This window comes from Metopolophium dirhodum, chromosome 4 (assembly GCF_019925205.1).
Source record: "Metopolophium dirhodum isolate CAU chromosome 4, ASM1992520v1, whole genome shotgun sequence".
NCBI classification, from domain to species: domain Eukaryota; kingdom Metazoa; phylum Arthropoda; class Insecta; order Hemiptera; family Aphididae; genus Metopolophium; species Metopolophium dirhodum.
This window is the reverse complement of record NC_083563.1, coordinates 4,095,834-4,117,814: the sequence shown is the minus strand read 5'-3', so window position 1 is coordinate 4,117,814 and position 21,981 is coordinate 4,095,834. Positions and strand designations below refer to the sequence as shown.

Below are 21,981 nucleotides of genomic sequence, written 5' to 3'. Positions count from 1 at the left end.
TTAACACCATCCATTACAGTGACCCACTTGTAACCTACTGTACAGCAGAGCGACATCCACTTATCCACCTTTTTTTGAACGAATGGTGTTCGAACACTATCTGATTTTTACCCGAGTGCAGTTCGACCATTTCTTTTTAGGTAATATTATGTGCAATTCGACTATCCCGGACCCGGAAGAATTTATATTCGACTGAATTTAGGTTTTTACAGGTAGTAAAAAGTACCGGTGGAATTTACATGCACTTTTGTTGCACAAGTAATGACTGAAGTCTGAAAATGTAAAATACGCATCATATGGACTATAGCCCCTGTGCGGTGAGCTCGTGAGCTACATGCCTACATAACATTAAACTACTTATAAATGTAAAATATTAATTAATTTTGAGTATTAAAGTTTAATATTTGTAAACATTATTTTAAAAAGAACAACAATAATATTATTGTATTGTTATTGTTGTTATTTCTCACATTATACGTTATAAAATACTATTAAGAATATTATGTACATACATGGGCCGATAGTATGACAACAAGATGGCGCTATTGGTACACGATGCCGCCGTATTTTGCCGCACGTCATTATTACACGTCGTAGGGGACATTCCCATCGACCGCGACGGTGGCGGCTATCTGCGGCGGCCGTTGTCGAATTTTCGTATGTAGAAACGTCGTTTGTTATAATTCCATCGCAACGATACTGATCGTATTGTTTGCAAACGGTTATTTGCAAACTCGTACGTATTTTACAACCATTAAACATGAGAAAAAACAAAGTTGTGTAGAAATAGACAACGGAATACGCGTTTTTGAAAAAGAATATTTCGCGTATGCGTTCGTTTCTTATTGACGTTAGATAGCGCAATTGAGCTGTATCATTTGTCTGATGGTATATTCGACAATTAATCTATAAAATCATCTATTTCAATGCAATTATCATCGACCTGTGAGGTGCAGCACATAAAATTAATGACGTATACGGCCAATTTTCAAAATGCGATTTTTCGAAAATCGATATTTTCACTTTTCCGAACACGCTCAAATTTGAAACTGCAATCGTCTTAGAATTGTGTTTATCTTTAAGAAACCTTAGTGATTTTGAGAGTGTATCGCTTCTCGAGGCTTAAGGCAGTGGACGTGCCAAGGACACCAGCTGGTACCAGACCGCCGGCAACAGGCGGTACGTCCCCACTGCCACCCACTACCATTACTGAACCAAGGATACCGGCTGGTAACATACCGCCGGACACAGGCGGTTCAGTATCGACAGCGGGCGCCGCGTCAGGAGGTGCGCCAAGGACACCGGCTGGTGACAGACCGCTGGACACAGGCGGCGCACCCCTGTCACCGCTTCCCACGCTCCTGCCCGCCAGCACGAGGCGTGCGACACCGGTGAGGCCGCGCGGGGTCGGTGATAGACTGTCACTCCCGCTACCGTCTCTACCTCCGCCACGTCGCGAATCGCCCAGGAACGAGGGCTACAACGTTGTGATTGCGAGCCCGGAGCTGTGGCAGCCGCGTATTCCTCCACCGACCACGGATAGCGGCTCTGACTCGAGTGGGGCCCCGGAGGACGATGACCTGTTGGACGTCCCCGTGCCCGAGCTCGACGCGGCCGCCGAGGTCCCCGACGATGGCGATCAAATTCTGCAGCCCGACGACACCACGCCCCTGCACGCGTTCCGCGAACGCTTCGCGGACTTTTCCAGAGGTCCGTGCACGGAGATGACCGCCGAGGCCGCGGTCATTGTTAAACTGCCCGTCAGACCGGAGGGCAGGTCATTGGGCAACAGGACTGCGATCGACCCGACAGACGCCAAGGGAATCCAGTCGCTGTATAGGCGTAACAGGCGACGTGCTGTCCGGCTGATCCTGTCGGGTGAGGGGCAGTCGTGCGAGGTCCCCGTTCCGGCCGTTGAGGAACATTTTCAGAGGACCTGGGCACCATCAGCATGCGACCCCAGCATCTATGCGAGGGTGGACGGCCGTGACCCGGTACCGATGGGCCCGTTCCAGTATGCCGATGTTTCAAAGCGTCTCGGCAAGTTCGAAACACGGCACCTGGGGACGACGGGCTCACGTACCGGCACTGGAAGCGGCTGGACCCAGAGTGCACGGTCCTCACGGGGATCCTCAACACATGCCTCAGGTTCAAACGAGTGCCCCCAGCGTGGAAGAAAGCCGTCACAATCCTGATCTACAAGAAGGGGGCGAAGGAGGATTTAGCCAACTGGCGGCCGATTTCGCTGAGCCGCACGTTGTACAAGCTCTACGTGGGATGTGTCGCCGGACGGCTGACGGAGTGGCTGGTGGCCAACAACGTCCTGAGCCCGTGCCAGAAGGGGTTTCTCCCGGCGGATGGCGCATTTGAGCACGTCCACACCCTCAATCGTGTACTCGAGAAGGCCAGGACACACGCGGCGGACAAGTGCGTGGCCTGGCTGGACGTGTCGAATGCGTTCGGGGCGATACCACACCCCGCGCTCGAGGCAGCGATCCAGGCCAGTGGAGCCGGAGAAGATCTCCTTCTGGCAGTGCGGGACATCTACTCCGGGGCCACGTCCTCAGTCAGTGTGGCCGGTGGGATGACGGGCGACATCCCGGTGCGCTCGGGCATTAAGCAGGGGTGCCCGCTTAGTGGCCTACTCTTCATCATGGCCATAGACCCGGTGGTGGCACGCCTGCAAGGCGCGTCGGCCGATCATCGGGTACTGGCGTTCGCGGACGACCTGTGTTTGATCGCCGACAGCCCGGGAGACCTCCAGTCGGCCATCGACGCCGCGCGCGTCGGACTCGATATGATCGGCCTCAAACTTAATGCCAGCAAATGTGCCTCCCTGCACCTGTCCGGTAAGCGGCCCGTCGGTGTTCGGAACACCCAATTCCGGCTACTTGACTCCCCGCTTCGCCCGCTGGTCGAGGGCGAGGCGGCCACTTTTCTCGGTGCGCAGGTTGGGTTCAACATCGTGCCGCCCCTCTCCACACTCGCCGAGATAACGGAAATCGGCCTCAAAATATCCCGCAGCAAGCTGGCCCCATGGCAGCGCATTGACGCCCTTAAAACGTTTTTTTACCCGTCCACAGTCCACCTCCAGAGGATGGGGACGTTTCCTAAAGGTGACTGGGCGAGGGTGGACAAGGTTCTCCGCCCGGAGATCAAGGCCACCCTGTACCTGCCGCAGGAAGCTTCAGGGGAATACATCTACGGATCGACCAGGCGTGGGTGTTGCGGGATCAGGCTCTTGGCAGAGGACGCCGACATCGCCGCCGTGGACAGTGCCTTCAAGCTGGTGTCCTCCCCAGACCTGAGGGTGGCCGAAGATGCTGCGGAGCACGTGGAGGAGGTGACAAGGCGGCGTATTTGCAGGGTGCCGACCATCCATGAAGTTGCCTCCTACCTGTCGGGTGAGGACGAGGGGGTGTTCCGGGAGTCTCGGGGCACGGGGGTCAGCAGTGTGTGGTCGAGAGCGCGTAACGCCTCTAAGCGTCTGGGGGTTAAATGGTCGTTGGATGGGGCCCCGGCGATCACACACGGGGGAGCAGTGATGGGGAGGAAGCAGAGGCGGGCGGTCATGAGGACTGTTCGGGACACTTTGCGGCTCGGCCGAAGTGACGCCTTGATCGCCAAACCTGATCAAGGCAGGGCCGTCGAGTGTGCCGCCGCCACAGCGGCCTCAACGCACTTTTTGATTCGGGCGACGAGACGCTATTGTGCCTCGCCATGTACAGGCTCGGTGTAACGCATACAGTGATCGACGACGTGGGCTAGGCTTCATTTGTATACGCAGGACCGCAGGTGTCGACGGTGTGGGTATACAAATGAAAGCCTAGCCCACGTCGTCGATCACTGTATGCGTTACACCGGCCTGTACATGGCGAGGCACAATAGCGTTGTCGCCCGAATCAAGAAGGCGGCGTCCGCGAGGTTTGAGGTCCTCTCCGAGAACCAAGCCCTGGGTGACCAGGGTTTGAGACCGGATTTAGTTCTGAAGAAGGGCCCAAACCTCTATATCGTGGACGTAACAGTCCCCTTTGATAACCGCCTCGCTGCATTTGAAGTGGCGGCGGCGGAAAAACGAGCAAAATATTAGGGCTTGGCTCGCGGCGCGACATGGGTGCGAGGCGGTGGTTGTTCCCTTTGTTGTGGGTGCCCTTGGCTCTTGGGACCCGGCCAATGACGTCTTCCTGAAGAAGTTATGTAGTCGGTCGTATGGTACCCTGTTCCGGAAGTTGTGCGTCAGCGACGCCATTGCAGCTTCCAGAGACGTTTATATTGAACACTTGTCCGGGGTCCGACAGGTCAGGGAGTTGCCCTCGTGACTTTTTTTTTTTTTGTATTTTTGTATTATTGTGTATTTTTGTTTTTTTTTCGTTCTTAGCTGATTTTTATGTACCATGTTTTTAACCTCTATTTTTATACTTTTTTTATATATACTTATATTTATTGCTCTAAATACTGATGTTCCCTTTATATGTGTCCCCCCTTTTGTTCTCTAATTTTTGTGGTTTTTTTTTTGTAGGCCCCCATTTTACTGTTTCACCATAAACATTATTAAATAAAATCTGTTCTTATCAGCTTAACATCTGATACACCTTTCATCGAAAGGTTCAAATGTTAAACTAATTTTTTCAAATCTGGTGGAGATTTTGGGGCTTGCTCCTGCTCCACCGCGGGTTGACCCGGTATTGCAGTACCACCGGGAACGGCCCACATATCAAACATGATCATTTAGTATACTCTAATTTCAATCAACCGGCCAACGGTATTATCCCGGTCTTTACCGGCGTTAAGCAGAGGTGCCCCCCCGAGTGGTACCGTCGTTCATCATAGCCATTGACCCGATTGTAGCGCTCCAGGGCGAGTCTGTCGTACGTTCGCGGACGACTTGTGCCTTATTTTCGACAGCCCTGTCTAGACTCCAAGCGTCCATCGAGGATCGACGCGGCACACAGTGGCCTGGACATGCTTGGGCTCTGGCTTAATGCGGCCAAGTGCGCGTCGGGTCGACGGCCGGTGGGTGTCCGGGATACTCAATTCCTGTTACAAGGCTCACCCCCCTTCGTCCGCTTGCCACCTTCCTCGGAGCCCAGGTTGGTTTCAACGTCGTTCCTCCACTGTCCACCCTCGCTGAAATCATAGCCATCGGTCTGCGTATTGCCAGAAGCGAGCTCGCACCTTGGCAGCGGATCGATGCGCTGAAGACTTTTTTTAGATGTTTCCAATTTGTCTATTATAATAAATTATTTGTACATGGATTAAAAGACCGATTGTTTAATTAAGATTTTCATTTCTTATAATTAATCGCTTTTATTTATAAATTCTCGGTAAATTTGATAAATTTAAAACTTTCCCCCTGCAGTATTGCTTAAGTATTTATAGCTATTTAAATAAAGCAAATGTTTTCATACAAATCTTAAGTGAATCAAATTTTTAATGATATTACAACAGGTACACACGACCTAGTAATAACTCATATAATGAAGGCACAATGAATATGTATTATTTTCAACATAAATACATTTTGAAGACCACCAATTTTCGTCGTTCAAACAGATATGTCACGCACTAAAAATGCTTTACCAATGGTAAATATATCGTATTTGTGTGGTTTACAAACGTTTTAAATGAACCGTTTGAGGTTTTAACTTAAAGATAAAAATTAAATTTATTGATCGACATTCATCGAAACGTTCTGTCAAATATTATATTAAATAGAAAAGAACCTAGTTATTAAACAGTTTATTAACCTATACATGTAAATGCTTAATGGTCCGATGAATACATTTTATACTTACTAAAATAGTAACATAATTGTATATAATAAGACTTCAAATAATTTTAAATAGAATTCTAGTATTTCACAGTGATGTGTAATATTGTATGAATATATTATCTATAAACTAATACCTATAAAAAGAAAAAAAATTGTTCGTTTGTTCTGGGTAATCTCTAGATCTACTTAACCGATTTTGGAAATATTTAACATTTGGTCAAACCCAACAAAATGAGTGTGACTACTAACCACTGTTATGACTTATGACTGTGTTAAAAATCTTTAATGGAGATTAAGATGGGGCAAATCCACGGGAATTTGTCACGGAAAGTTTTGAACATCACTACGCCGGGGTATTAATTGATGAATTGAACACACATTTTGAATCTTATAGAATTGGTATTTTAACGGGCAACGAAGTTCACGGAATTGGCTAGTATTCTATTAATTATGAAATTTGAAACATGTTTTTAGAGCTGACCGTATATCTTATGATAGAAAATGTCACCTAGGATACCGTAAATATTAAATATTTACATTATGATAGCAGAATCACCAAAATACATAGTTACGTTTTGTTTTCAAAAACATTTTCAAGTCAAATGTGAATTCAGACATTGTCGTACATAGTTTTGATTAATGTTATAATAAACAAAGTTATCAAACACGTATAGTATTAAAGTCACAATCTACGCCGACGGTCAAATAAACTTCTAGAATATGTGCTAAACACATCGAAACTACTCCAAACATAAAACTAATTAATGTATTTCTAAAATATTCTGATACTCACTGATCGAGCTATAAAATAACTATAAGCGCTAATGATGCGATTTAGCTGAAGTTTTCCATTAAATGATAGATATTATCATACGTTTGGTCCTTTTATCCAAACTAAAAGATTCTCATCCATGTACGTATATACTATATAGTCATAAAATTAATGCTTTGGATACAACATTTTTTGAAAGTATAAACACAGAAAATACCCGTAAATAATACTAAATATTACATTTTACAATATATTATATTATATATGGATATACAATATACATTATACATGGAAAACTAAAAAGTATAATATGATTTAATTTGGACAGTATTTATTTGGCTTTTATATTATGTTTTGGCGTTGTTTTATGCGTAAACAATAAAACACTAAGAAATATAATTATATTGCTGAAGTCTGAAAATTTGAAACTAAACCTAATCCATATAAGTTTGTTATAAAATATTAGATAAACTAAACTATATAAATGATAATTTTGTGTATTTATGGATTATTAGTAATTACCTAATTTTTGAGAAAAATTAATAAATTAAAAGTAATATTGATCTTTTTATAGTTGTTTGTAAATAAATTATTTCCAAGTTTGATTAAATTTAGTTTATATTCAATCTATTTTAATATTTATTTAATTAACTTTAAAGTGTATAGTTATTAATACTATTTATTGATTTTTCATTGCTTCATCTTTTTTATCGTCTTCTTCGGCTGCTTTTGGATCCATTTTCTTTTTAAGTTCCTTTATTGTATTCAAATATTTGGATGCTGCAATGCAAAAGTTAATGCATTAGAATAAATTTACCAATAAAAAATTGAAAAAAAAAAAAGTCATAGCGTTTCTAATTTAAATACTTAAAAATGTGGACCAAGTGAGTACCGCTCTGCTCTATAGAGTAATCATCGAGATTGTCATTATAATGGATGTGTTTTATTTAAATTCAATGATAAATCGTTGCATACAAAAAATGATACTAAGCAAATACGTTATGTCATTTTAACATTTTTGTATAAATAATCAAATTATAACTAACAAAAAATAAATAAACATCGAAAATAACTCATGGCTATAATTAGTGTAATTATCCGTTGAAAATTTAAATGCATATCAAAAATAGTTTTCTTAGGTTTCCTAGGTTTATTTAGTATTTTTGAACTGCTATATAATGTTAAATTTTACTAAGTGAAAAAGTTTTTATCGAAAAAAGTTTGAAAAAAATTTAGAAAATTTCTCAAGGCTATAAATAGCTCAAAAAGTGTAAACAAAATTGGTGAGAATTTAAAGTGTCTACGATTATTATTTTTTGAGTTCCATCAAAAAAATATAATCAATTTTTTTTAAAATTAGTTTTACTTAAAAATTACTATTTATTTTACTTTTTTTTGATTTTCCTGACGCTTTCTTACAATACTGAGCATTTTAAATTTTGACTTCCCAAAAGAACCAACTAGATTCTATCAGAAAAGATGCTGTTGCCAAAAATTGGAGTATTTTTACTACTCCAAATGTTGACAGACAGAAAAAAATACACATTTTGAAATTGCAATTACCCAACTAGAATAATAATGTAAACATATACAGAGTTATTAAATCATACGGTTTCAAAAATATATGGTATTTATATGAAACGGTTTAGATAATTAATTTCCTTCATAACTTTTAGAATACAACAACTATGTGTACCTTGAACATTATATAATTTCATAAAGAAAAGTGAATTGTTATAAGGCATATTAAACACCTATTATAGTATTATATCAAGTACCTACAAACAATAAGCATATTATACAAAATACAATACTTAATCTAAGTTGTACACCCTATATTATTGAAGAAATCCCACTCAGGTAATTCAAAACTAAATTATTTTTGGATTCTTGAATTAGGTATTTAATTCACAGTAATTCACATATTGAGTGTTGACTGATTTAAATAGAATACAGAATAATAAAAATTTCACTACCCAATCAAAATAAGAACAATACATTTAAATAATATACAATGAACTCAGCTGTCCCTTTTCACCCTTTATGCAAAACAACTATTGAAAATTAAATAGCTATAAACCCTCACAAGCTTAATAAACCTTTATATAGACACATTTTAAAACTACATATAATACAAAATATTATTTTTTGACCTTTGTTGAACTTTTATAAAAAAAAAAATCAACAATAAAATATTAATCACTCAAAAGTTCAAAAGACCCTTTTCGTAAAAACTTCATTCAACTCTAAATAGTATAACACTTAAACATGTCTTATTTAATTTAGTTAAACCATTATTATCAGAATAAGACCAGCGCAGTCTTTACTTTTACCATAATCCTATCCCTGACACCACGGGGTAGATACCAAAAAGGTAAATAATAATAAAATCTATTATAAATAGTTCCAACGGGATTTGTCTAATTGGTCAAAATGTAGATAAATTTTGATCCAACACCGAGACTAACTCCTAGGCATTCTGCTGACAGGGTTAATGAGGGATCTTTGGTCGTCTTATAATAGACCTCGGTATGAACCTATTTTAGGCACGTCCCAGGTGCATATTATCATTTGTGATTTTATACATGAATAATTGATATCCTGATGGTATTCGCCTGAGATCGAAAAAGGTGTAAAACAAACGGTGTAGGTACCCATGTGCGAATTTATGCTATACCAATGAGATATTGTTGAGAATTACATTTTAACACATTACTCGTGTATAATCGCTTCTCACAAAAACCAAATATTCAATATCATCGTATTGTAGTGTCGATGATATGCAAAATCGTTTCTTAATTGTACAGATACATATTAAAATAAATCATATTGACCAATTATAATTGTAAATTTGTAACTATTTTAACGATATGAACGCACAAAAATTACCTTAATTTTCACGTTGTAGGTTACACTTCTATAATATTATGAATGGGTGACATACTGATAACGGAATACAAACTAATTGTACTTATTTGTAATAATAGTCGGGTCAAATTATTATTTTCTATGCTTACAGAAACATAATGTTATTTTTAAATTATAATATGTTTATATGTTATACTGTTTGAGTAATATTTATTTCATTCATGTTAATTGATATTCTTTATTTGTAGATTATTTGCTCACAGAAGTGCATTGCTTTTGTTTATATATTGTTTGGGTAATATTTATTTCATCCTTGTTAATTGACACTCTTTATTTGTAGATGTCTAAACATGTAATTCAATATGCTGGTTGTTCATGGCCAACACAAGTGACCAATTATAAATGGATAATGCTAGAACTATATGCTATAAATCTATGTTTTATCAACTGACTGCACTTCTGCACGTTTAAGTGGATGTAGATGATCGACTAATTAGTAATTGTATACATTTGCTTTAGTTTGACAAGTACCTAAATATTATTGGTTATCTAACAACCAATTAATTACACTAATGCAACATAATGAAATATTTTTATAGGTAAATTAAATACAAAATAGGAATTTTTATGTTCATATTACCAAAAAAAGGTACAATTAAACTACAACTGTGAACTGATAAGTGTATATTAGGTATACACTATACAACTATTTTATCTTTTAAAGTCAAACATAATATTGCTCATAATATTATGTTATTATGAAATTACCTTACATAATGCGTAATATTATTTGACACACATACTGTGTTCTAAAACAACAATCATAATAACTACCTATATAGTTATTCATAATGCATTAATACAGTCTAGAGACAAATATACCTACGAATAATGTTATACTGTTATCATATCGTTAGCCTTTACATATATAATATATGACGAATATATAGTTGTTAAGTACACAAATATACTGACATGTATGTTCCACGTTCACATCAAAATACGCGTACCTATATACTGTATAATTTAATTGATTTAGAATACCATTTGTTTAACGAGTGGTTTATTTACAATCTGCCTAGCAAAATATACATAATTATTATGTAGGTACATTGTACAAGTGAGAAATGAAGAAAATCCCAAACACGACTTATTACACAATAAAATACATTACCGTATAAAGTACTGATAGTAATGACAAAATCAAATCAGTTTATATGCTATAGTGTCATCAATTACGTTTCAAGTGTTTGGGTAGATTGTTACGTAAGGCAAATGAATATATCTGGGATATTCGACAAGGAGGAAGATCTATGCGTAATGATACGATTTCATTTGAAATGTATCAAAGAGCCAAATTCAATTACACAGACTACTGAGGTAGATTAATTGAAATTCCTATGTATTACGAATATCACCGTAAACTAATCCCAGAAATTTTAATCCGTGATACTAAAATCCACCTAATATAATATGTAAAATTTATAGAGTGAAGACCATAACATTAAATATTGTTGACAAACCGTGTGAAGGTGGTCAGTATTCTATAGTTTTTATTATAAAGTATAGCGCCATCCAAATTAAAACACATACAATTAAAATTACATTTCTGAGTTCGAATTGTAATAGACACAGGGTTATCGAATATGATAAAGAAAACGTCGAAACAATAATCCTGATTTAAGGTAAAATCTTACAAACTCATTTGTTTATTGTTTCAATTGTATACTACATTTAATAGTTTCCACAGAAATGAGTTTAAATGTCGATGGAAACCCTAAGCCACTTTTTCAAGATTATTATCTGAATAAAACAAAATGCTTGCTCTGGATATGTTGAAACTATAATAGGCTGTTAGTACGTCAAAGTTATCAACACTATAAACTATAAAGATACCTAGGTATATTATACCAATGCCTATAACTTACAAAACCTGAAATTTAATTTTCTGTATTTTTGTATCAACGTTAAAATTAAAAACAGGAATTTTCAACCATCATACTATGTTTAAAAAAATGTAAAATTGTACAATGAGTTATTAAAGGAGAATGGAAAGTTTAAAAATACAAAAAACAAATAACCAGTTGAATAAGTATAGAATTTTTGTAGGCAACTAAAAAGTTTTTCAAATTATTGATTCTTGAAACACATATAATATATGGCATTAAAAAAATATTATTGCCTAATAACCATGAAAATAATTTTTCAAAAATAACCATTAGCCAAAACTCTAAAATAAAAAACCGGCGAAGTACGAGTCAGACTCGCGCACAAAGGGTTCCGTACCATCATCTATAAACATGATGGCAACACTTATTATACTATATATTCTAGGATTTTTAATATTTATTTGTTTGTTGTTAAAATCTGTGAAAATTTCAACTTTCTAACTTTCATGGTTCATGAGATACAGCCTGGTGACAGACGGACGGACAGCGGAGCCTTAATAATAGGGTCCCGTTTTACCGTACGGAACCCTAAAAACTATCAACACGTTCAATATTTTTTTCGTCAATACTTATTTTAGGTGTATGTAATATTTTGTAAAATTTCTTCTAATATGTTTACATGCCACTAAGGTTTTCTTAATATTAATAATTACATTATAATATTATACTAAAAATAATTGAACATACTGAAAATGCAATTACATTTTGAAAACCTATTCCTATTGTTAATTCATTAATAGATTAATAAATTAATAAACATAGACATATATAATATTTTTTACCTTGTGGAACGTAGTTGTGTAAGAACCGTTTAATCATAAAGGTGCGGAATTCTTTGTTATTAATTGCATCGGTGATCACATATTGTATAACTTCCAGCAAATCTTGTAACTCATTTCTGTGTTCCTTGAGTGCTTTGATTTTTTTTAAATTTAAATTTCTTATATTGATATCTTTCTGATTGACATCTTCATTTTTCGCACTCCACTTATTCAATTTCTTTTCGCTCACATTTTTACCGCCGTGTACGCCCTACACGAACAAAAACATTTTAAGTAAAAATGTATTTTTATTGTTATGGGTATTACTAATTACTATAAGAAAATTAAATTACCTGCAACATCGATACACACAATACGATGGTTATACATATTAACGCACCGGCCTTCATTTTTAAGGATGGGTCCCAACTGTACGAGTACAATTTAAAATATAAATATTTTCAACAATTTCAAACATTTTTTAGTAAATTTTTAAGTATTATGTCTATTAACGATGCAAATTGTAGTATGTTCGATTTAATCACAAACACATGTATTTATGTTGTTTATCAGATAATAACGTGCAATAATAGAAACACACGTCAATTATTGTACTCATCGTACGATTTAAATAATTGCTGTAAAAATGCACACAACACATTAGTCAGGTACTAACTCAAAAATAAACGAAAACAATATTATTGTAAATACATCTTCAAAAATGATGTCTTCGAACATTATTGGTTGAGAATTTTGTTCGAATTAACTATAAGAGTCCATATAAAATAGTTTTAATTTTTTTTTTTCATAAAGTACCAATTTATCTACACATCTTACATACAATATTTATTTTAAAATAGTATGAAAATTAAGTATTCAAAATAAATTAAACTATGTTTAGTATATAAGTACGTACCTAATTTGTTTCATAATACGATTCTATTGTTCTGTAGGAACTAAACAAAAATATTTGAAAATTAAATAATTTTTATTAAACACTTGTGTAAGGAAAAAATTACAATACGATCAACACGCAACAATTTTCTATGAGGACAACCTTCCAATTTCACAGTCCAACAGTAAACGTTCGCTACAAGTTTTGTTGATCGGAAACCATTTTCACCACAAGATGAACATTAACTACGCACAAGGAATAGTTTTGATAGTTCTTGCGTGTGTGTTACGCACAGTGAGTATCATAAAATATAATATTATATTCAGTTTATTTTGTATATCTTTCGACGATTAAACAAAATTTAGTTAATTTTGGCACCGGTGACAATAGCAATACATTATTAAATACATTTCATGATATGATAATTTTCTTTAGAACTAAACATATAAAAAAAGATTTTAAAAAATTCACTACACAAAGGTTAGCTACCTATTATTTTTTAAATATTTATAATAAATTAATTACGTTTGAATCACGTATGACTTAAATGATCAAGAGTCTAAACTAATATCGTCTGTGTAACGGAATAATTAGTATTGGCAGAATAATAATTCTAATAACCCTAATTATTAGGGTTTCAATTTCTAAATGGGTCATGTGCTAAATTATAAAAGTAGGTAATAATATTATGTTTTATTCAATTTTATATTAAAAAATTATCACTGATTTTTTAGTACCTATCTATGGTATGTAGTATGAAATAATAAACAATGTATAACGAATTATTTAAGAAACAAGGTATCATATAAAGGCACTATATAGACAAAAAGCGTTGACAAAAATATCAATTGCAAAAATGAATAACTTTTATGCACCTAAAATTGGTTTTCTATATTAATGTAAATCATTACGCGTGGAACAAAACGATTATAGTAATCATTAATTTTGTAAGTATGCGCTTTATCCAATTATAAATACACAACACAACCACCCCGAGTATTATATTTTATCTACATAATTGGTTTGAATTTTGTTTATTTTGTTCAAGTTCCAAAAGAAAGTCGTAACTCAAAAATATATTTGTATACCTATTAAAATGTCATATCTGACGATTCATATCTTTATAAGTTCAGCAAACTAGATGATATTACACGCGACAATAATGTTTATAATTTTAGAATTGTGCAATATCTGAGAAACCCTTAGAAAAAGTACCTTCCAAATCTAATCACAAAGATGATCAAAAATCATTAGATGTCAAAAAAAACGACGGTGCAGCTGAAAAAATGTTATTAAATATTGCCACTATAATACAAGGTTGTATAGACGAAAAAACGATGAATAATAAAGACTTCAAAATAAAACTGGATAATTTGTATAAGAATTTGGTAATGAAAAAAAGTAAGTATTAAAATTTTTAACGTCAAGTGGCCAAAAGTCGTAGACCTTATATTATTAATATAGCTCAGCCTTTTGTACACACATAGAGGGTGCTTTATATTGCGCGACTCATGTTTCTGCGCTATTATCATAGACAGTACAAATTTATAAATGTACAATAACCCCAATTTTGTGTTGATAAGCTGGAACTAAGTAGATTTTGACCGTAACCTTGACACATATATTATATGTTCCTTTTTTATCGAAAATTGTGCAATTCATAATTCACCTCAGACGCCATTCTAAGGACATCGCTTCTAATGCAATTACTATAAGTATGTCATATCCATATAAATTATTTATTAAGAGGACGCCAGGCACCCATGCATTTGTTGTCCTAATGTCCTCGTCTTTATACACTCATAGGACCTGGCGAATTTTCATTTTCTAGTATAGATAGTGTGCCGTTAGCTTTAATATTATAGAATGAATGGACCTATTATAAAACTTATAGATTAGAACTTTATTTATGCTTAATAAGCGTCGGTGATTTTTTTATATTTTCATTTTCATTCAAAATATTGGTATGTGAAATATCAAAAATTTAAAATATTCATATTTCACTTAAAAATTAAAACATCTAATAAAAGCCAACGCTTAGGCACAGATAATGTTCTTATCTAAAAAATTGATAATAGATCAATTCACTATAATGTCAATACTAACAGCACACTATTGAAACTAGTGAACAAAAATTGTCTATATCGTACGTGTGTAAAAGTAAAACTGAGATAACAATTAATGCATCCTCAGATTTGGCACGGTCTCGTAAACAATATTAGATGATTAGATTTCTTGTTTACAAGGTCATTGGTTTCCGAAAGTATTTTAAATTCATTCATATTCTATAGTATATTGCTATCATTTTTTAAACTATTAATTTTTTTAATGGCAATATACATTCTCAATTTCATACCTAGCCATATTATATTCTTTTTTATATATAGGTATCAATACATTTCTAAGGATTTTGATCTTGAAATTCAATTTTGGACTTGTAGTTAATTAATATCAAAGTAATTAAACTTTGAATAAGCGGATTGGAATGGCACTGTGGTACACAACAAAATATTGGTTTACAGTTATAACTTATAACGTCTTATAAGAAACACTCAGTATAGGTATAGATATTATATAATAATATTATTATATTATTGTGTACAGCACTACAGCCATAATATAGGTATATCATATTATATTATATAGATATATAACTAACGGCTATATATCACTGTGGTAGGTCCTGCCCTGCAAGCAAGACAGGTATAATAATAGACAAGGCATAATATGCCAACAATGAAAACATTCGATTTTTTTATATTTCAGTAAACAAATTAATAGCAAAACTCACAACTAAAGTGAATGACATTAAAAAGCAATATGAGAAAGACGTCGAAGTATTGAAGATAATGAACAGTATGCCGGATAGCAGAAGCAGTAAATATAACAATAAATCGTCAAAAAGTAATAAGTAAACTAAAAATAATGTATAATATTATTAACAGGTACTTATATTTATTTTTAGAATCAAACAAAAAATAACCATGAATGCACGAGGTTAAAAAAATTATTCCGATACAATAATATATTATTCCATAAAAAACTATCATACTACCAGCGGATTCATTTGATAATGACTACAATTTGTATTAGTTATAAAATAGGTACTTTGTTAAATAAAAGATAAATCATAACAGATAGTTTGGATAGGAACAAGTATTATTGAATTATAACTAATATTTTCTCATTCCAACTTATTTTCAATCATAAGATCAATTACTAATGATCGTACCGCCAATATTCCAGTTATATTGTATTAAGTTTAATTTATTGTAGGTACTGCGAAAAAATAAAATAAAAACTTGTCAGATAAAAATTGTTGTTGATTATGTTTTTTAATCCGTCAAAACTACAAATCCTTATAGTGTAATTAACTTTTTAGTAAAGTAGGTTGTATAGTAGTACCTATACCTATAGTACTACAAGATTTGTATATAATATTTTAAAACAATAAATATTAAATACTATAAAATATTTAAATATACATTTTGATCAATCAATAATAATTGGTTTTCATTCTAAATATGAACATATTTTTTATTATGAACAATATTTTTTAAGTACTATACTGATTCGTAATTACTATTATAACTATTATTATTATTACTTATTATAACCAAATTTATTTTTTTTTGGTGTCATTATGGAATAAGAAATCAAATTTATATTGTAAGCCAATCTATATGAGACTATGTATGAATTCTAAAACTAACAAACTATTGTTTAGAGGAACATTTATCTTTATAGTTTCATTGTATGAAAAATCTGCTTGGGCTCAATAGACATAAGAAACAATAAACAACTGAAAAGTACGTGTTTCCAGGATAAATTATAGCTGGTACGGATGTCACTGCAAAGTAGTAAATAAATTATTCACGGTAGAAATATCAAAGTGAAATACCTCATAATATATAGTTCAATTCATTCCATGATTGAAGTTACGTGTTGAAATCGATCTCTTAGAGTCTGCAAAAATGTTGCAAAATCTTTAAAATAATTTAAGGTTTTACGGTGGAATTGTATAGGTAAATTTCGATATTACAATTACGATAAATAATAAAGTTAAAATAATTACATCAGGATCGTAAGTAGAAACTAAAACTAAGCCAACCTATAGGTAGTTTATCTAAATTTTATTTTGGTTGAACTATTTTTCCACCATAGCTATTTTAAAACATTTATTTAAAAATATTTTATAGGTACTTATAAGATTTTAACTTACCTACAGTAAATAACACATGTACCTAATAGTTTACTCAGTCCCTAATTTGAGCATAGAAGTTATGAGCATAATTGTATAGCTAAATAATTTTAATCTTCAACACTATATGTATAACCTTAGCAAATGTACATACACTTTACTGTAGATTTTTATACCCGACAAATCCGGTAAGTGTAAGCGCGGTTTGTCCCTCATTTTAAAAGTTTTTTCTAGTGAAATAAGTTACCTATTACTAATAAGTAGTAATAACTTTTATTTAAGTAATACTTTTGATCTTTATACTGTATATACTATTTATAAAGGATTTCTTTGTACAATATGAATAAACAAACTATTTTTTTTCCATATACCTAGTAAAGTGTAAAGTTGACAATGTTCCTGGTAATTTTATTGTTTTTATAAAAATAGTTACGTGCATGCATTCAATAACAATAATTCGTAATTTTAGACTAGGTAAATGCAAATTTTTCTAATTTATACTCGAGTTCCTAATAATAATATATTATATGTAATATGTATGAATATTATATATTTAAAATAATACGTATACCTGTTACTGTTTATATTTTAACACAAAATAACACAATTCATTACAACTAAGGACTTTTCTTCATTTAATTTATCAATGCTAACAGACTCAAAAACCATAAAACTTAAATAAAATCCGTTCTCAAAAACAAGCTCATAACCTCAGAAGTTATAACAGAAACACACAGCACATCTTAACGAAGTATTATAATATCTTTGTCCCATGGTGGTTTTTTCTATTTTTGTTAAATCTACAATATTGTATTTTATCAGAATTATAAGTGACTTTATTAAAGAGGGTGATATAACGCCAAACGTCAGTCGTGTGGATGCCATGTGAACAATCCATGGAGTATTACTGTGTATAGCTTTATTATTAAAAAAAAATCTTTAGTATAAGCAATACCAGGACCAACTTACTGGTCCACAGAAATACGACAGAAAAACATTCTACCCATAAAAAATCGGATATATTTTTTACCGAAATTCCGAAAAATTATTAATTTTGAACTACTAAAAATATTTATGATCTGAATTCTGATCACACCTCGGTATTACTAACTGTTAATACTACTCCAACCAATACTGAATTAATAACTTTTTAATAAATTTATAAGCCATTTTAAATTCCACGCTCTTGTAAACATATAGAAATAAAATTTAACATTAAATCAAAAATGCCAGTGAACATAGGTTAATAATCTCTCTATCCACAGCCAAAACTGTAACTATTTAGACGATTAACTTAAAAATAATTTCATAATTTTAAAGTTAGTTAAAATAATTTTGTTGATACTACTTTTACCCTCAGACTTGTCCCATATCCTAATGTTTCTTTATATACACATTTCCTACTATCCCGTATTATCTTGGTCTAAAACTTAATCCATGATTAACTTGGGCCCACCATATCAGAACAAAAATACTAGCTAGACTAACTACACCTACGCATGCTCAAAACTATTTTTTGCAACAATAAATACAAATTTATGGAAATCAAACTTCTTATGTACAAACATATTATACTAAGCTTAGAACAAATATTAACATACGGACTCTAATTGTCGGTAATGCATACAATTCAAATATTAACAAAATCCAAACCTTTCAAAATATTGCCCTAACAAAAAATAAATGCTCTCCAGCCTCCACACATGTCAAATAATACACTACATACGGATGTAAAATTGAAATCAAAAATCGATTAAGTCAAATGCTTTCACAAAAGATTTTACAACCACTAATAGGTATTCCATTCAAGTTAAGAGAAAACCACATTTAATCCTCAAATCTGAAATTTGGTCTCTGCCACAAGAAATTATACCTGGCCATCCTCCTAATTCCAAGACGGTTGAAGAAGCGCAAGTGGTGCATGATCTTCTGTATTCTATAAAACAACAAAAAATAACTATAATAATAATTATAATTATATAGAATGTGTCATCAATAGGTGGTTCTATTCGATAAATATAATCTTATCGTGTCATATTTGTTACTTTAAGTTTATATTCTTATTCTGTTCAGTTATACAGATTATTACATGTAAAAAGGGATCCAAGGAAAATGTTTCATTATTTTATGAAAGTGTACTTCATTGAAACGTTGAAACCGTAAGTTTGATATTAAAGTAAAATAACATAATATAAATAACAATAATGTGACAGGAATAAAGAATATATTTAAATTGCTACAAATTGTTCATACAAAAATCATTATAATATTATTTATGAACGTACTCATTAAATTCAAAATATAAATTAATACATCCCCCCATTAATGACTCGAATTCCGAGATAACACGCTGTACCATTGTCCATTTGTATCGTGCCGGCACAACAATATTGGCTCACACCAAGGTATAATCACAATAATATATTTATATTATAGTTTATATTCACTGTAATGTAGACATTACGTATAGTTGCCAGCGGACTAGCAGAGAACGTATTATTAACAGTTTACACGGCGCGTCAACCCACGTGCGATATCAATCTTGTACAGATTATTATTTATTATTATTAAAGGAATTTATTTACTTGGCTTGAAAATACGTGACCAAAATATTAATAAACTATTTCTGTTTCACCGACCCGGTCGTCTGGCTTGTGATACCTGCAATATGGAGCACGAATGCGCAGTGATGTAGTGACGAAACTTGAGCGGTGGGTGGGGGACTCTTAACTTGGGTTATCTTGATGGATTTATTAAATTATAATTTACCCTGTTAACCTTAACACTGTTGTAGTATCGTCAGTACCATAAGCCTTTATCACAGAGTTCTATTAATATACACTATACTTTTTCACACAAGTTTTTTTTTTTTATTAATTTTTAAACTAGAGTATTATACAATCTATACTAACACAGTACAATAAGCATAACGTATGGTTCATTTAATCTTATATGTAATGGCGTGAAGGTCTTGATGGAAGAAACCATCCAGTGAAGGTACTTCGGCATGAATTTACATTATTTGGGTATTATAGGTATCATAGTTATGTTTACTATTTATTTGGCCCCGTGCCATTGTCGTTTGAGTCTTCTGGGAGGATTTCCTGGAATGGAGATAGATAGTAGCTTTTCATATGGGGATTGGTGTGATTTTGAAGACGATTTCTAATTTTTTTGTAATATAGCATGACTTTAGGAACGTGAAGATCTGTATGAAGAGTGTAGTTTGAAATATATGGTGGAGCATTGGTTATGAGTCGGAGAATTTTTGATTGGAACACTTGTATTTTCCGCGTGTTTGATACTTTTGCTGTGCCCCAGACCCTAACCTAACCATAGACCCAGATAGGTTTAAGTAGAAGATTATAGATATGGATTTTGGTTTTGAGGGATAACTATGAGAACTTACCGAGAATGGGTCTGGGAGAGTAAAGTCGTTGATTTAATTTTAATTTTGTTGTATGGATATGTTTAGCCCATATTAGACGTTTGTCAAAGGTTAGACCTAGATATTTGGCTGTGTCGGAGCATGGTATTGGTTTGTTGTTTAAGTGTACCGGAGGGGGTTGTCTGTGACGGAGAGCAAAAGTGGTATGTGAAGATTTGTTTTCATTAATTTTGACGTGCCAAAGGGAGTACCAGTGTGATAGGTCATTCAGGTGGTTTTGGAGAGTAGATGAAACTAAATCAGGATCGGCGTGGGTGGCATAAATTGCTTTGTCGTCGGCATATTCGGCTATTTGGGTATTTGGATTAGTAGGTTGGTCAGCCGAGTATAGATTAAAAAGAGTTGGTGAAAGGACTGCGCCTTGGGGAACGCCGGCTAGTATTGGGTATATGCTGGAGTGTTCGGTTCCTGACCTGACATTCACACAAGTATGTGTAAATTGATGTAGGTACAATAACTTAATGGAAATATAAATAATTCAGGTACGTATTATAATTTATAAATACTGCTGACTGGCTTTATGCAATTTGAATAGAACATAATATAATAGACAGGGTTGTTTTTAATATTTCCAAGGGGTTTTACAAAATTCCATTGTATAAAATTTCAAATTTATTTTAGGCAAAGCAAAAAATTAAATTAATCGTTATATTAAGGTGCCGATGCGGGAATGATGATACCGCCTTGTAGAATCAATCAAATTTCATAATTTGTTTTTTAATTGCTAGAGGGAAATTTTTTACAGCCCGCATCGGTATATGTTTTTCAATATTTTATTCTCAAACATTATAATATGTCTAAAAAAATACAAAATAAAAAGCATTTTTTACAAATTTTTTAATACAATTAATTGTAATAAAATACAAAATCAGAGATCGATGCGGGCTGTAGGAATTCTACTTCTTTCAGATAAAAAAATAGTCATCAAAATCCGACAAATTCTACAAAGCCTGAGAGACGAGAACAAGTTATCCCCATGAAGTCATTTTTTTCGATATAATACACCCTACCAACCTCGCCTAAATAGGTATCAGGTAGTAGATTAGTGGAAAAGTATTATGATTGAGGTGGTAATTAAAATATAAAATTTTATTTTCAAATTTTATTAAATTTCGGAAAATTTGAAAAACTGGCACCGGGCCCCTCAAATATAAAATAACTTATATTATTACCTACTATAAATAATAACTAGAAACTACCCATATTACTATTACTCATTACAACATGTACCTAGTTGACAAACTACATTTTGAGTTACATAGTACTAGTACATTATGTTTATACAAATACATTTATTATTTGCCACTTTAACTT

The 21,981-nt window shown here is 33.8% G+C and overlaps 2 protein-coding genes and 1 non-coding gene across 3 annotated transcripts; 2 read left to right on the top strand and 1 right to left on the bottom strand.

Annotated features, from left to right (window-relative positions):
- Positions 1 to 4,527: 4,527 nt before the first annotated feature.
- On the top strand, positions 4,528 to 4,716 carry LOC132944026 (U2 spliceosomal RNA). The gene has a single exon (XR_009664406.1). It is a non-coding gene; the product is annotated as a U2 spliceosomal RNA (small nuclear RNA).
- Positions 4,717 to 6,772: 2,056 nt separating this feature from the next.
- LOC132943844 (uncharacterized) lies at positions 6,773 to 12,649 on the bottom strand. The gene is made up of 3 exons (XM_061012969.1): positions 12,477 to 12,649; positions 12,145 to 12,394; positions 6,773 to 7,325 (listed from the first exon to the last, which is right to left on the bottom strand). Exons 1-3 carry the CDS (start codon positions 12,531 to 12,533, stop codon positions 7,225 to 7,227), a joined length of 408 nt encoding a protein of 135 aa, XP_060868952.1. The 5' UTR covers positions 12,534 to 12,649; the 3' UTR covers positions 6,773 to 7,224.
- Positions 12,650 to 13,140: 491 nt separating this feature from the next.
- On the top strand, positions 13,141 to 16,334 carry LOC132943862 (uncharacterized). Its single transcript, XM_061012990.1, has 4 exons — positions 13,141 to 13,312; positions 14,197 to 14,419; positions 15,785 to 15,922; positions 15,984 to 16,334. Exons 1-4 carry the CDS (start codon positions 13,253 to 13,255, stop codon positions 15,998 to 16,000), a joined length of 438 nt encoding a protein of 145 aa, XP_060868973.1. The 5' UTR covers positions 13,141 to 13,252; the 3' UTR covers positions 16,001 to 16,334.
- The last annotated feature ends 5,647 nt before the right edge of the window (positions 16,335 to 21,981 follow it).

What these genes read in the sequence shown, in the direction of transcription:
- LOC132943844 (XM_061012969.1), bottom strand. Translation starts at nt 12,533, where the DNA reads ATGAAGGCCGGTGCGTTAATATGTATAACCATCGTATTGTGTGTATCG. An exon ending in TGTGTGTATCGATGTTGCAG is followed by an intron (nt 12,395 to 12,476) that starts GTAATTTAATTT and finishes TTGTTCGTGTAG; the next exon opens with GGCGTACACGGCGGTAAAAA. An exon ending in ACACAACTACGTTCCACAAG is followed by an intron (nt 7,326 to 12,144) that starts GTAAAAAATATT and finishes TTTGCATTGCAG; the next exon opens with CATCCAAATATTTGAATACA.
- LOC132943862 (XM_061012990.1), top strand. Translation starts at nt 13,253, where the DNA reads ATGAACATTAACTACGCACAAGGAATAGTTTTGATAGTTCTTGCGTGT. An exon ending in TTGCGTGTGTGTTACGCACA is followed by an intron (nt 13,313 to 14,196) that starts GTGAGTATCATA and finishes TTATAATTTTAG; the next exon opens with AATTGTGCAATATCTGAGAA. An exon ending in GAATTTGGTAATGAAAAAAA is followed by an intron (nt 14,420 to 15,784) that starts GTAAGTATTAAA and finishes TTTATATTTCAG; the next exon opens with TAAACAAATTAATAGCAAAA.